The 15,663-nt window shown below is 42.8% G+C and overlaps 2 protein-coding genes across 3 annotated transcripts in view; both read right to left on the bottom strand.

The window, feature by feature from the left end:
- LOC149712155 (glutamate receptor ionotropic, kainate 5-like) overlaps positions 1-15,663 on the bottom strand; it is an 83,002-nt gene that overhangs the window by 51,778 nt on the left and 15,561 nt on the right. The window lies entirely within an intron of this gene.
- Positions 455-15,591, bottom strand: LOC149712158 (prolyl 4-hydroxylase subunit alpha-1-like). Its single transcript, XM_089849341.1, has 10 exons — positions 15,081-15,591; positions 7,121-7,269; positions 6,223-6,414; positions 4,606-4,706; positions 4,497-4,530; positions 3,667-3,766; positions 3,549-3,567; positions 3,432-3,480; positions 2,874-2,986; positions 455-766 (listed from the first exon to the last, which is right to left on the bottom strand). Exons 1-10 carry the CDS (start codon positions 15,263-15,265, stop codon positions 455-457), a joined length of 1,254 nt encoding a protein of 417 aa, XP_089705467.1. The 5' UTR covers positions 15,266-15,591.

Here is a 15,663-nt window from a genome sequence, read left to right as displayed (position 1 = left end):
CAATACTGAAGAAGGGCGACACATTCGCCACCTCGCGATAACTTTTCTAAGATCTCCGGTTTAGGTGCGACCTGCACTCCAAAATTTGCCCTACTGGAAGAGAAACAGCTATTGGCTGAAAATGAACGCTGTATCTCTAAAGGGCCCGGAAAACGCCCCTTCCACTGTAAAACCGAGGCCTCTCTAGCATAGAATCAGGAGAAGGGATGGGGGTGTGAATTTTGGAACAGTCAAGGTCATTCAGTTTTTAATGACTCTTCATAAACCTATTGAAAAAACTATTTAACGACCGTGGCCGTTCCTTTTTATTTTTTTATAAAGCAAACAATCTACCCTTTAGAGATGCAGCGTTCATAGGCTGAAGAAGTCACGCCCCGCTCACGTCAAGAAAGACTTCCTAGAGTGGAGCTCGATATTTTTAACTGTGTTGGGAAAGGGGGAAACATTTAAGCCCCTATTCGTGGAGATAGGAGGAGTTCTTACCCCAGCAGAGACGTACGCTATACCAGCTATTGTAATTGTTTACTTCCTTGGCTAATTTAATGGACTTCTGCTTTGGTATATGTTGGCCTCTTATCTGTTTAACACGCACCATGGGTATTGCTAAACTTTTCAGAGCTTCCATCTCTTCGTCACTGATGATGTCGTGTAAAATGGCGATGAAGGGCTCGTTAGACGCAACTTCCAGCTTAATCGGTTGCAGAAGGTAATACGCATCATAGCCATTGAAGAGGAAACAAGAGAGTGTCTTTTCCACAGAAGCGTCCTACGCGATGCAATATAATAAGAAAGTGGCTTGTTTTTCTAGTTTTTCACAATCCGATACCGAAATTGACTTAACTTCATAGTTGATATCAGAAGTGAGATGAGACTGCAGAAGTACTGAGCTAACCAAATTCTTCACTCGGCGAAAGTGAATATTCTTGATAACACAAGAACGGTTGGCCCTCTAGTAGCGGTTTCTGAATTTTCCCTCTCCAATAGGTGAGACGCTCGCGGTGGTAGACGGGGGCCGAACTAGATTCAAGGAGCCGCGTCCGTGTTCCGTGGCTTTAGGTTCAGGGGAAGGGGGCAGGAAATGTTTTTGGAACTCGACCAATTTTATTCTCTCTAGTGTAGGCGCGTGGGAAGCGGTGGCATAAAACCCTCAAATTTGTTCACTAGTGCCAGGATCTACAACCAATGCTAGAGCCCTTCACTTCTAGTCTCATCTCACTTCTGCATGGTAACACAAGGGGAAGGTTTTAGAAGTGGTTTTCTGGAGTTACTCAAAGTTGGGTCCGCGAACCCCTAACTGTATAGTTCGTCTTATCCCAGATGCGTAGAATTTCACTTTATTTGAAATCAATAAATAAGCATCTTTCGTTTCTTAAAAACAACTTCTTGCAGATATTTCATAGGAGAGGGTCCAAAGACTATTAAGTGTTTAGGGTCTACAATCACACACAGGAAACACTACCCAATTGTACACCCGATTAAGCCTGTGCATATATTTAACAAAGATGTTGGTACGTTTCTTTGTATATTTGTGACAGTACAGTCAAAATTCGTTTCAGAATTTGACCAAAATGCATGATTGCAGTGATTTGCTTATGTTCCTCAAGTTTGGGATGAAGACGAGCCCCTATCATGTTCATAACGTCCAATTCTAGAATCGTCGCAATTCAGCAGCATCATTTTATTGAAATTCAAAGTTGTAAACCATTTGCTTCTAAAAAAACTCATGCATATATTTTCCAGGTGTGGGCCCAAAGACTTTTAAGTGTTTAACTTTTACCAGGAATGAATGGAGAGGAGTTGGAATGGCTAAGGTCAAATCTTAAAAGGCGTGAAATGATCTTGGAAACAACTGGCGTGGCCTATTTTATGTTAGAGACGTTATAGACTGACGAAATACGATTATTTCCCGCTTAAATATTTTCATTGGCTGCCAAAAAGTGAAAATTCTTCCGCTAACTCCACCCTCGTCGTTTGAAACGACTAGACATTTACCGCCTTCAGGAGATGGCTAAGCAGACAATGGGGGAGGAGCTACACTTCTAAAAAAAAATAAGGCCTCGCCATATGTTTCCACCATCAAGGGAACACCGGGAGCCGCTTTAGCCATTCCAGCCCCCCTCCATACATTCCTGCTTTTACAAAGAGAATGAATCTCTTTCCGGCTTCCTGATCCACAAAACACCCGGGTTGCTTAGCTAGTAAACTAAATCACCACAATATTACTATCATAATCAATTCAAATTAAAATAGGTGGTCAGCGATTAAATTTCTACTGTTGTGTAGAGTTTATGTTTTTTAAAGATGGCCATTTAATTTTTCCCCATATTTTACAGCCCATACCAGAAGTTTATGACATCTTATCCTGGGAAGTATTGGACTCTAACCATATCCGGAACCATCTCTGTTAGCCAACTTCTTATTAGGTCCGATCACCGCGCCACCTACGTCATCTCCCTCATTTTGAGCTGGCAGGCTGATTTGCGCGCCAGCAGCGGGCAAGAAACGAAAGTTTAAGGTGTGTCCTGTGGTTTGAGGTAACGAATCAGAAACGGTGACAAGAACAGCTGTTAATAAAGTTTGCTAGAAATTCCGGTCAAACTAGTGTGGGGTCCTAGGCCCACGGATTGTAATGGATATTCAAGGCGGCTTTTCAACGATTGGCGCTGAAGAAGTTTTGAACACGCCCCACAGTTTGAGAGCCACAGCCTCTCGGCGTGGGATTTTTTCAGTAGATTAGATCGTTTTCCTAGTGGGGAGGAAACTTTCGACCCTCTTTTACGAATGCCATAGGCAATTTTGACTTGCAGGGATGGATACTATATAATGCCTTAGTGTCCAATACTTCCCGGTCATCAACTTCTGCCCATACTTACAATTAATTTTTCACCACGACATAATCGATGGAATTGACTGGTTTCTTGCTCTTGACTCAACAAATTTGAAAAAAGCTTGGTTTCCAGTATTGGTTTCTCGGGAACAAGGTTACCTGTACATCAATAAAGCAATTTTGAAACGGTTTATATCAGGAGATTTCATTATGGAAAATCGGATTTTAAATTTTGTGAAAAACAAGATTTTAGATGTTATGAAAAAAAAAAGATTTTAAATATCATGGAAAATCGGACTTTTTGTTTAATACAGGCAGAAGTGAGATGAAACTGCAGAAGTACTGAGCTAACCAAATTCTTCACTCGGCGAAAGTGAATATTCTTGATAACACAAGAACGGTCGGCCCTCTAGTAGCGGTTTATGAGTTTTCCCTCTCCAATAGGTGAGACGCTCGCGGTGGTAGACGGCCGAACTAGATTCAAGCACCCGCGTCCGTGTTCGGCCGCTTTAGGTTGAGGGGAAGGGGGTAGGAAATGTTTTTGGAATCGACCAATTTTTTTCTCTCTAATGTAAAACCCTTCGCTGATGAGCAGTCTTGATACCTTCCCTGACATGTAAGGGGCTTGTAGCGCTGCCTACGTTAATCAAGGCCTGTTCGCGGTAATTTCAAAAGGGGCGACTTTTAAGAGACGCGACTTCTTATTTTCTCACTATTTTACCTCGAGATGGCATTGCGAGCTGGAGCGAAACGCGTGCGAAAATTAACATTTCCAATTCCTTAAAGGGACTGTAAAGAGGTCGGCGGACCGTTGAATTTCTTTTTTTATAAAAACTCACCCGACCCATAATCCCCTCTCTTGTGATTGGTTGTGATCCGCCCTGCTTCGGCGTTTCCCCAGTTCTGACACGCGAGAGTCCGAGACCCCCGCTGCGTTTGCTAGAAGGAAAGACTTTCGTTTTGCTCACCCCCCCCCCCCGGGATTGTGACGTTAATAACGACGTTTTCAAAAAATATTTCCAACGGTCCGCCGAATTCTTTAGAGACCCTTTAAGTCCAGCTAACAGCGCTCTCTCGGGTAAGAGAATTCGGCAACTTAAATTGCCAACCGAAAAATAAAAATCGGCGCCGTGCTTAGGCCTTGATTAACAAGGGCAACGCTTGTAGAGTAATAATAATAATAATAATAATAATAATAATAATAATAATAATAAATTTATTTCCCATTTGAGCATGGTGGCAGCCAAGTAAAGGAGAAACTCCTAATACAAGCTTGGCTACCAGTACAATCACAATAGATAAAAGACAAAATAAGACGTCGCAAATACCGTCAATGAAAGAAAACCAATTGAACCGAAGTTATTTGTTGGCCATCCGACTTATTTAGCATGTGCTTATAAGCCAGTACATTAATTGTTTCAAACTTATTTATTCTATATGCCGTCTATTGACATTATTTAATTGTACGACTAAATTAAGCTAGAAAGTTAGCAAACCCAGACTTTTGCATTGTCAACAATAGCTACACGAAACGTCTTTCTTGCAATGGAACAGAACTGAATTGATCAAATTTATTTTTTAGGTATTTGCGACAACTCATTTACTTACTCTACATTGACGTGTAGGCATATATTTTGAAATTATCCCTGCATATTGCACCAATGCTTACCAGAGTTGTTATTTTCTGATTCCAATATGTCATACTGAAATATATTTGGAAAACGTACAAAGTTAGATGTGAAATTTGACTAATTTAAATGAATTTAATTTATATTTACAGTCAGTATGTTTTCAATATCTTTCCACTCTGCAGATCTGAATTCATTTTTCTCCAGTTTTTCTTCAAAATATTGGTGGGACAGCCATTTGCAATCGATAGCTACATTCAAATTTATTATAAATTATCATCCAATTGAAAACATCCTATTATAAAATTTTGTAGGCTACACTTAGGCCTAACAGTAGAAAATATTAACTCGTTAAAGGGAGGGTGAAGTAGAAAATCAAGTGATTTTTTATCGATTCTTCTACAAATTATAAGACCATTCTGCATAGTCAAACATTCTGCAAATACAGCCTCCGAGTGATTTTAAAATTCAAATTAGGTTCAGATTTTACGGATAGTTTTAAACAAGGTCCTCCGACCAATCGCGTAACGCCCTGCCTTCCTGTTAACAAAATTCTCGTGGCACGTTCCGTGTTGAATGAAATTTAGCACGAGATTGATAAAATTCGCGCGCTACGTGACAATCGTGGCGCGAGACATGGAGCGTGCCACGAGAATTTTGTTAATAAAAAGGCAGGGCGTTACGCGATTGGTCGGAGGTCCTTGTTTAAAATTATCCTTATAATCGGAACCTAATTTGAATTTTAAAATCATTCGGAGCTGGTATTTCCTGAATGTTTGACTATGCAGACTGGTCTTATAATTAGTTGAAGAATCGATAAAAAATCACTTGATTTTCTACTTCACCCTCCCTTTAACTTTTTCAGTGTCTCTTAAATAGGTATAAGTTTTTTAACTTTCTTTTCAGGGCGTTTCTGGTAAATATTTCAAAAATTAAAGTTTGTCGTTTGTATAGAACAGTATTTTTGGTTGGCTCAAAAGTATCGTGAAAAGCATGAAACACCCTCTCCTCATTTTCTTATATTACTTTCAGCAGAAGTTGATGACTTGGAAGTATTGGACACTAAGGCATTATATAGTATCCATCCCTGCAAGTCAAAATTGCCTATGGCAATCGTAAAAGAGGGTCGAAAGTTTCCTCCCCACTAGGAAAACGATCTAATCTACTGAAAAAAATCCCACGCCGAGAGGCTGTGGCTCTCAAACTGTGGGGCGTGTTCAAAACTTCTTCAGCGCCAATCGTTGAAAAGCCGTCTGGCTAGAACTCTCTGAAAATCCATTACAATCCGTGGGCCTAGGACCCCACACTAGTTTGAACGGAATTTCTAGTAGACTCTATTAAAACAGCTGTTCTTGTCACCGTTTCTGATTCGTTACCTCAAACCACAGGACACACCTTAAAGTTTCGTTTCTTGCCCGCTGCTGGCGCGCGAATCAGCCTGCCAACTCAAAATGAGGGAAATGCCGTAGGTGGCGCGGTGATCGGACCTAATAAGAAGTTGGCTAACAGAGATGGTTCCGGATATGGTTAGAGTCCAATACTTCCCAGGATAAGAAGTCATAAACTTCTGCTTTCAGCCATTGCAAGTTTTAAGAAGCACTATTATTAAAACCGCCAGTCAAACTGTCAAACCTTCTGCATTCGTTAGTAAACTCTCACATCCTTGAAAGATTTTTTTGTATGACAATTTTCAGTGAACATTTTGGTCTGCTTGTTCCCACTACCGGTACTGAATCTTAATACTTTTTATATTGTGTTGAAACTTACCTTCTAAGGGCTCCCCTTTAACATCAGGGTAATTTTTGAAGTGTTGGCTTTTAATGTAGCCTTTGGATAATGATTTTGAGTCGAGAACGTATGTTTCTTGTAAAGACATCAGTCCTTCGACCGCCAAGATGTATTCCTCCTGAACTGGTAGGTGGCCAAGGTTTTGGAAGAACTCTACCATTGATTTCAACTCTGAAATTCATTGTTGGAAAATTATCGCTGTAGGTTAAGAACAAAGACTTTCCATATTTGGTGAACATATTAGGGATTGGTCTTTCTTGAAAAAAGTATTGCTTAAAACCATAAGAAAATAATATATAGCTCCCTATAAGTATGAAACGTAGTACATTTTCATACTACAGCATTTGCTCCCAAGTTTGGCGCGCTTACACTTTTACGCCCCGTGGGGAGAAGTTTCGGTACTACGAGTAAAAGGGGGCGAAACCGCCTCCGCCACCTAAGGTGTCCGAGAAAGGCACGATGGGCCGGGGATACTCCTTACCTCGTACAAGTGTAGGCACTAGCCTCGTTCGTCAAAATCTCGCGCCATCTATTAATTTATTATGATAATTTTGACATGTACTTAATCAGTTATAATTATCATAATAATAACTTCTAGGCCTTTAACTATTTAATTACAATGTAAAATTTGAAAATTTTCTAAGCAAATATTTCATCTTTTTAACGCCAAAAACTCTTAATAGGTGGCATTAGAAACCGTTTACAAATTTCAATGGAAGAAAATGCTGCTTACGTGGCTTAAATGGAAAGTTTCATACTTATAGGGAGCTATGTATTATTTTCTTATGTTAAAACCGATTCGTAGAAAACATAAGACGCCTTTTTGACGGAGTAACTTAATTTATTCAGGACGTGAAAACGCGGGGAGGAAGCTTACCTTGGTGAGGTTTCGTCATTAGTTTTTCTAGATCAGCAATGTCGATGGAAGATCTCCTAGTCAACAAGTAGCTGTTGATTGGATGACTCAAAAACTGTTCATAGTTTGTTTCGGAATTGTTGTAAATTGTCAGAGATTTATTAATATATCTGAAACAGAAGAATCTTCATTTGCCATAACAATTGCATGTAGATGAAGATAGGGGTTATAGCCTTGTTCACAATTGAGACCTTGAAACCGTTTTGAAATTGGTACATTTTTAATTAATAACAGAAGTATATAATACTTCTCTTCGAGAGAAGTGTACCACAAAGCGGGGTAAGCGTAACGTCACTCTTCCCAACATCGGAACATTTAGAGCAAGGTTACTAAAACGAATACGCGATAAATAGTTCCCTCATCATTACACTATATTAGCGTTTAAATATTTGGCAAGACGCATGCGCTTGTTCATTTTTGTCCCACGTCAAGACAATCAAGGTTTGTGGGATGATTGCTGGGGATTTAGTGCCAAACAATTATAGAATTCACCTCACGGTGCGATGCCCATTTGTAGTTTGATGAGCGGGAAAGCAAACTAAAAGGGTGATCCTGGGAAGAATGACGTTACATAACTAAAGCATTAAGATGATACAGAGTGTCATCCTTCTTCTATTATCCCCTTCTGTTAATAATAATCACATTTTCTAATGAAATATCTGTAGTTTCTTAAAATAATATAGCCAGACAAGTATTTTGTAATCGATTTAAAATAATAAAAACAATTAAGAAAACTTTGTTAATCAAAACGCTACCTTTAATTTTATAAAACGTTTCTTAGTTTCAAAAGACGATAGCTAAGCGTAACTCTAATTTTTAAAGAAAACCAACATGGGCAATAAGAGACCAAGAAGTTATATCAGTATCTCAGAGAGAAGGTATAAGATGCCTTTGTATTCGCCGGGCGCCATAGTCCCAGTCCCCCTTTCAAAATACAAGGGGGGACGTAAAAGGAGGCGCCGGGCGCCATAGTCCCAGTCCCTATTTCAAAATACAAGGGGGGACGTAAAAGGAGGCGATGGGCGCCATAGTCCCAGTCCCCCTTTCAAAATACAAGGGGGGACGTAAAAGGAGACGCCGGGCGCCATAGTCCCAGTCCCCCTTTCAAAATACAAGGGGGGACGTAAAAGGAGGCGCCGGGCGCCATAGTCCCAGTCCCCCTTTCAAAATACAAGGGGGGACGTAAAAGGAGGCGATGGGCGCCATAGTCCCAGTCCCCCTTTCAAAATACAAGGGGGGACGTAAAAGGAGGCGCCGGGCGCCATAGTCCCAGTCCCCCTTTCAAAATACAAGGGGGGACGTAAAAGGAGGCGCCGGGCGCCATAGTCCCAGTCCCCCTTTCAAAATACAAGGGGGGACGTAAAAGGAGGCGCCGGGCGCCATAGTCCCAGTCCCCCTTTCAAAATACAAGGGGGGACGTAAAAGGAGGCGATGGGCGCCATAGTCCCAGTCCCCCTTTCAAAATACAAGGGGGGACGTAAAAGGAGGCGCCGGGCGCCATAGTCCCAGTCCCCCTTTCAAAATACAAGGGGGGACGTAAAAGGAGGCGATGGGCGCCATAGTCCCAGTCCCCCTTTCAAAATACAAGGGGGGACGTAAAAGGAGGCGCCGGGCGCCATAGTCCCAGTCCCCCTTTCAAAATACAAGGGGGGACGTAAAAGGAGGCGCCGGGCGCCATAGTCCCAGTCCCCCTTTCAAAATACAAGGGGGGACGTAAAAGGAGGCGATGGGCGCCATAGTCCCAGTCCCCCTTTCAAAATACAAGGGGGGACGTAAAAGGAGGCGCCGGGCGCCATAGTCCCAGTCCCCCTTTCAAAATACAAGGGGGGACGTAAAAGGAGGCGATGGGCGCCATAGTCCCAGTCCCCCTTTCAAAATACAAGGGGGGACGTAAAAGGAGGCGCCGGGCGCCATAGTCCCAGTCCCCCTTTCAAAATACAAGGGGGGACGTAAAAGGAGGCGCCGGGCGCCATAGTCCCAGTCCCCCTTTCAAAATACAAGGGGGGACGTAAAAGGAGGCGATGGGCGCCATAGTCCCAGTCCCCCTTTCAAAATACAAGGGGGGACGTAAAAGGAGGCGCCGGGCGCCATAGTCCCAGTCCCCCTTTCAAAATACAAGGGGGGACGTAAAAGGAGGCGATGGGCGCCATAGTCCCAGTCCCCCTTTCAAAATACAAGGGGGGACGTAAAAGGAGGCGCCGGGCGCCATAGTCCCAGTCCCCCTTTCAAAATACAAGGGGGGACGTAAAAGGAGGCGCCGGGCGCCATAGTCCCAGTCCCCCTTTCAAAATACAAGGGGGGACGTAAAAGGAGGCGATGGGCGCCATAGTCCCAGTCCCCCTTTCAAAATACAAGGGGGGACGTAAAAGGAGGCGATGGGCGCCATAGTCCCAGTCCCCCTTTCAAAATACAAGGGGGGACGTAAAAGGAGGCGCCGGGCGCCATAGTCCCAGTCCCCCTTTCAAAATACAAGGGGGGACGTAAAAGGAGGCGCCGGGCGCCATAGTCCCAGTCCCCCTTTCAAAATACAAGGGGGGACGTAAAAGGAGGCGCCGGGCGCCATAGTCCCAGTCCCCCTTTCAAAATACAAGGGGGGACGTAAAAGGAGGCGATGGGCGCCATAGTCCCAGTCCCCCTTTCAAAATACAAGGGGGGACGTAAAAGGAGGCGCCGGGCGCCATAGTCCCAGTCCCCCTTTCAAAATACAAGGGGGGACGTAAAAGGAGGCGATGGGCGCCATAGTCCCAGTCCCCCTTTCAAAATACAAGGGGGGACGTAAAAGGAGGCGCCGGGCGCCATAGTCCCAGTCCCCCTTTCAAAATACAAGGGGGGACGTAAAAGGAGGCGATGGGCGCCATAGTCCCAGTCCCCCTTTCAAAATACAAGGGGGGACGTAAAAGGAGGCGCCGGGCGCCATAGTCCCAGTCCCCCTTTCAAAATACAAGGGGGGACGTAAAAGGAGGCGCCGGGCGCCATAGTCCCAGTCCCCCTTTCAAAATACAAGGGGGGACGTAAAAGGAGGCGATGGGCGCCATAGTCCCAGTCCCCCTTTCAAAATACAAGGGGGGACGTAAAAGGAGGCGCCGGGCGCCATAGTCCCAGTCCCCCTTTCAAAATACAAGGGGGGACGTAAAAGGAGGCGATGGGCGCCATAGTCCCAGTCCCCCTTTCAAAATACAAGGGGGGACGTAAAAGGAGGCGCCGGGCGCCATAGTCCCAGTCCCCCTTTCAAAATACAAGGGGGGACGTAAAAGGAGGCGCCGGGCGCCATAGTCCCAGTCCCCCTTTCAAAATACAAGGGGGGACGTAAAAGGAGGCGATGGGCGCCATAGTCCCAGTCCCCCTTTCAAAATACAAGGGGGGACGTAAAAGGAGGCGCCGGGCGCCATAGTCCCAGTCCCCCTTTCAAAATACAAGGGGGGACGTAAAAGGAGGCGATGGGCGCCATAGTCCCAGTCCCCCTTTCAAAATACAAGGGGGGACGTAAAAGGAGGCGCCGGGCGCCATAGTCCCAGTCCCCCTTTCAAAATACAAGGGGGGACGTAAAAGGAGGCGATGGGCGCCATAGTCCCAGTCCCCCTTTCAAAATACAAGGGGGGACGTAAAAGGAGGCGCCGGGCGCCATAGTCCCAGTCCCCCTTTCAAAATACAAGGGGGGACGTAAAAGGAGGCGATGGGCGCCATAGTCCCAGTCCCCCTTTCAAAATACAAGGGGGGACGTAAAAGGAGGCGCCGGGCGCCATAGTCCCAGTCCCCCTTTCAAAATACAAGGGGGGACGTAAAAGGAGGCGCCGGGCGCCATAGTCCCAGTCCCCCTTTCAAAATACAAGGGGGGACGTAAAAGGAGGCGATGGGCGCCATAGTCCCAGTCCCCCTTTCAAAATACAAGGGGGGACGTAAAAGGAGGCGCCGGGCGCCATAGTCCCAGTCCCCCTTTCAAAATACAAGGGGGGACGTAAAAGGAGGCGATGGGCGCCATAGTCCCAGTCCCCCTTTCAAAATACAAGGGGGGACGTAAAAGGAGGCGCCGGGCGCCATAGTCCCAGTCCCCCTTTCAAAATACAAGGGGGGACGTAAAAGGAGGCGCCGGGCTATTTCGCCTCTCCTCAGTCGGACAAATATGACTGTAATTTTCGTCACTCGCATCGTCGCGCTGACGTGAGTTTTCAAGAACCAATGAGATGCTGGTTCTAATTTAGAGACGGGGATTGACTCCGGACAGGCTACGTTTGGACTGGAGATAAAGAGCTGGAAATCTGGCCAATTTATACTAGATATAACTTCTTGAAGAGACCAAGTGAAAACCTGGGCTTCAACCAGACAGCGATTGTTTTCAATTCCTAAATCCTTAAAAACATCTTCGCGCTATATTTGGACAGAGGTATAATTACAAGTTGGGAAACCAAAATAAACCTCTCCGAGCCGAGACGAATTTACTTTCTAAACACAGGTCCACCAGCATATGAGAAAAACCGGAAATACATAGTTCAAATTGGCGAAATATTCCCAAGGTCTTTAGCAAAGGCTTAAGCGTTTAACAATTTCCTTTGTATCCTCAATTATTCTAATGAGGACCTAAAATGTATCACTGAAGGGTGTATTTTACTTTCGGCTCACTCTGAACCGTTAACACCTCCTATAAGAGGAGGCGAAACAAGGTCATTTCTAGTTTAAATCTAGGGTATCTTATTTCACAGACCCAATCGTTTCAGCACTTGTGGATAGATGATGAATTAACACCCATAATATCTAATGAATATAAGAAATGCGATTACACTATATATATAAATATAGTAAAGCTAAATTGAAAAGTAAACACCAAATTTGAAATGCTAATATCAAAAGATGTTCTTGGAATATTAAGATGAAACGGAGCTTTATAGCTACACAACTAATTAAAGAATCGTAATGCCGAAAAATATTTAAAATATTTCCATTTAATATTCTGCAAAAAGGAAATGTTATCGTTTTGTAAGAGATCTTATCATCCTACTCGCTTTATATTAACTTTGATGTGCGTGTAGTGTTTCGATTCGGATGCAATCTTCATTACTCGTTCTATATAAACTCTCACTTGTGTCATTACATAGAAATAAGTTTATCTTAAATAATTAATTAAATATAAATGATATTAATTATTTTAATCGCCAGTAAATAACTTTAAAAATAGTTAAATCGTTTAAAATAAAGTTGTTCCTATTATCTTTCGAAACTTTGCTAATATTGACGTTTAAAGTGAAGGGTACCCCTCTTGCCCGCTTTCTTCAAATTTTGGGGTATATACGATTTGTTGCCATTATAATAATAGATAACAAGTTGGGAAAACCAAAATATTACCTCTCCGAGTCAAGACGACTACTTACAAACTTATTTACCCAGATATGGAAATGTTTCTTAAGTTAAAATTTATGAAATATGAAAGCAGTATACAAAGCATAGCAAATATACTGTAAATCAGACGACATTTTACATCCAATAATGATATACTTGTACACATTAAAATCATCCGATGGGGGAGAAACGGGAAATGAAGAGATAAAACTTTGGAGGGATACTACCTTTACGTGTTTGTAAAGGCCCAATTTTCTACTCCTCAACTGTATGCCCTCTATGTTCAAAGCCATATTCACAACAGGGTTGCCATATAAACACTATCCTCTCGTTTCACCTCAACGATTTTCTTAGTTTGTCAACATGACTGTTAACGTTACATAACACCAAAGCTTATTTGTGGCTACACACACTGAAAGTAAATGCGTACCATGAAAAGCATGAAAACACGAAGCTATTATCCGATTACGATCAGACCTTTCACTGGTCTGGGCTGCGTTCAGCAGAGCTCACCAAAAAAGACAGCGGATTTTGGAAATGTTTACCGGTGAGCTCTGTCGTCATAGCTTTTCTCCGGTCATCGGCGTTTTATAAATGACGCTAGCGCAATAAAGCGTGCAAGGTACCAAGGCTTAACAAAAATTGTATGATAACATATTTATAGAGATAGATAACAACTTTTATAATTAAAATTAGAAACTAACATATCTCTTAAAATTCTCGCGTGATCAACTGGTTTCACGCCAATTAAATAGCTATAGTCCCATAGAGCTATTTGTATTGATTCATCCATGGTTTTTTCGCCAAGCTGAGAACTACACGTTTTACGTCACGTTATCCAAAAGGCCGCCTATTTTCTTTGAAGACCGCGCTAGCTCAGCGCTAAGCACCGTGACGTCAAAATTCAAAAACAAAATCCCGTTATGTAGGACACTGCTAACAGCGCTGGGCTCTGCTGAACGCGGCCCAGATTTCCACCATGATTATATAATCTAAGCCTAATTATTTAATAGTGTATTTAACTTTCGGCTCACTCTGAACCGTTAATGTCTCTGCATTACAGAAACGAAAACCAAACCCAAGCGTTTACTTTTTGGTTCACTAGGCCTATTAACAAATAACAGTTCATTTGACCAACATTGTAGCGTTGCGCTTGTATTCACTTTAGGAAGGATTATGCTATAAACAGATGTAGTATAGCTTAAGTAATATATAAACATCCATTTTAAATAATAATATTAAAAAAAATCTTTGGAATATCAAAATGAAATAGAGCTTTAAAGCTACAAAAGTACTAAATGCATCATAATTACGAAAAATATTTCCACATATTCATTTTATATTATTGAAAACAGGAATATTAAGGTTCTGAAGGATTTCTTTACACATCAAAACAAAAACGAACTTCTAACGCAGCGCACTAGTGTAACAACGGACGGACACATATAGACAAACACATAGACTACTGTTTTACCCTTTCCGTATTAATTTTGAGTTTAGAGACATGATTATCTTAAATATTAAAATAAATATAATTAATATTAAATATTTTCTTCGATAGTTGTTCGCCTTATTGAGCGTTACATCGTTTTGAAAAAGAATAATTAAACATTCTTGAGAGACTTGACTAATATTGGCGTTTGAAATGAAGCATACGCCGGTTGCGTCGCCTTACTCAAATAGGTAGTATATAAGGGTGTCGAATCGCAGCTATGGATAAGAACAGCGCAATTGCGTGAACCTTTGGTGGAAGCCCCACCTTAGGGAGGCCGGACGTTTCTCGTAACCCTGGCCGATCGCCGCGTATGTCTTAACCTTAACGATGATGATGGAGTAGAAGCCAGGTGTACAGACTGGTGTCCATGTGGGATGGACAAAAACAAAGACCAGAAGATGGTGGTGTTAGAAGCCAGGTGTACAGACTGGTGTCCATGTGGGATGGACAAAGAGCAGATGACGGTGGTGATTAGAAGCCAGTGTGTACAGACTGGTGTCCTTGTGGGATGGACAAAGACCACAAGAGGGTGGGGAGTAGAAGCCAGTGTGTACAGACTGGTGTCCATGTGGGATGGACAAAGAGCAGCAGACGATTGTGATTAGAAGCCAGTGTGTACAGACTGGTGTCCATGTGGGATGGACAAAGACCAGAGGCTGGTGATGTTAGACAGGCAATGGAGTAATAGCCTGTAAGTGTAATACAATTTTCGAAATTTCCGGAAATTGAGAACACGTTTGCTCCGATTTGCAAACTGCGAACGCGGTCACGTGGGTATAACAACAGACAGACACACACACACCCCCCCCCCACACACACACACACACACACAGACACGTCGAAATTAGAACCTCTCCGTGACATACGTCACTCGGAGAGGTAAAAACACACTTTGTTACCAAAAACATTGCGTTAAGCTTTAGTGCTTCAACATTTTCAACTTTCATAAAAATTTATATAAACTAAACAGATACGTTTTTTTTTTGAATTTTACATCCATAAATTGTTGGACATTTTAACTATCCTTTGTACCTTACCAAAGTGGTTCAAAACGGTTTAAAAGTGTCTTCCGTGAAGGCGGCAATTTGATCTTACTCCTTCAGTTGTTCTAGATTGTTCTCCATGTTTAATGTGTATTGTTTTAGTGCGGTTAGATAGGTCATTTGCATCCTCAAGAGCGCCAGCGTTTTAGGCGATGCATTTTGAGGTTTATCTAGTTTAACCTTAGAGATTTCTGCCAGGCAAAGCGCTAGAACACTCGAAACTATCATCCATTTCATTTTAGTTCCAAATGAATTTTACGTACGCTTCAAAGAGCGAGTGTTGTTATGCTAGAACCGGAAACGCAATCAAATATACGCGAAAAATCTGAAACTGGGTTAATTGATGTGTCATATTGCGTTAATGTTTATCAGGAAAGCTGATCCATTTTCAGTACGTACTAAAGCTAGATTCCCACTCGACGGAAAACACGACGGAAACCCGGCAGAAAGGGGTTCGACCGAAAAATCTTTACGCCGAGTCCGACGGAATTTCCGTTCAGTCGGGCGTAAGTTGTGTTCTATTTTTTCGGTCGTGTTCGGCGTTACGCCTGTGTCTCCACCAATGAAATTATCCTACTGACAACGTCATAAATTTCAAGAGCGCACGCACACGCGAGATAGATTGATAGCCGCCA

Source organism: Phalangium opilio, unplaced genomic scaffold (genome assembly GCF_054372755.1).
Source record: "Phalangium opilio isolate 3A_F unplaced genomic scaffold, DU_Popi_V2 ptg000009l_1, whole genome shotgun sequence".
NCBI classification, from domain to species: Eukaryota; Metazoa; Arthropoda; class Arachnida; order Opiliones; family Phalangiidae; genus Phalangium; species Phalangium opilio.
This window is presented reverse-complemented; position numbering and strand designations above follow the sequence as displayed.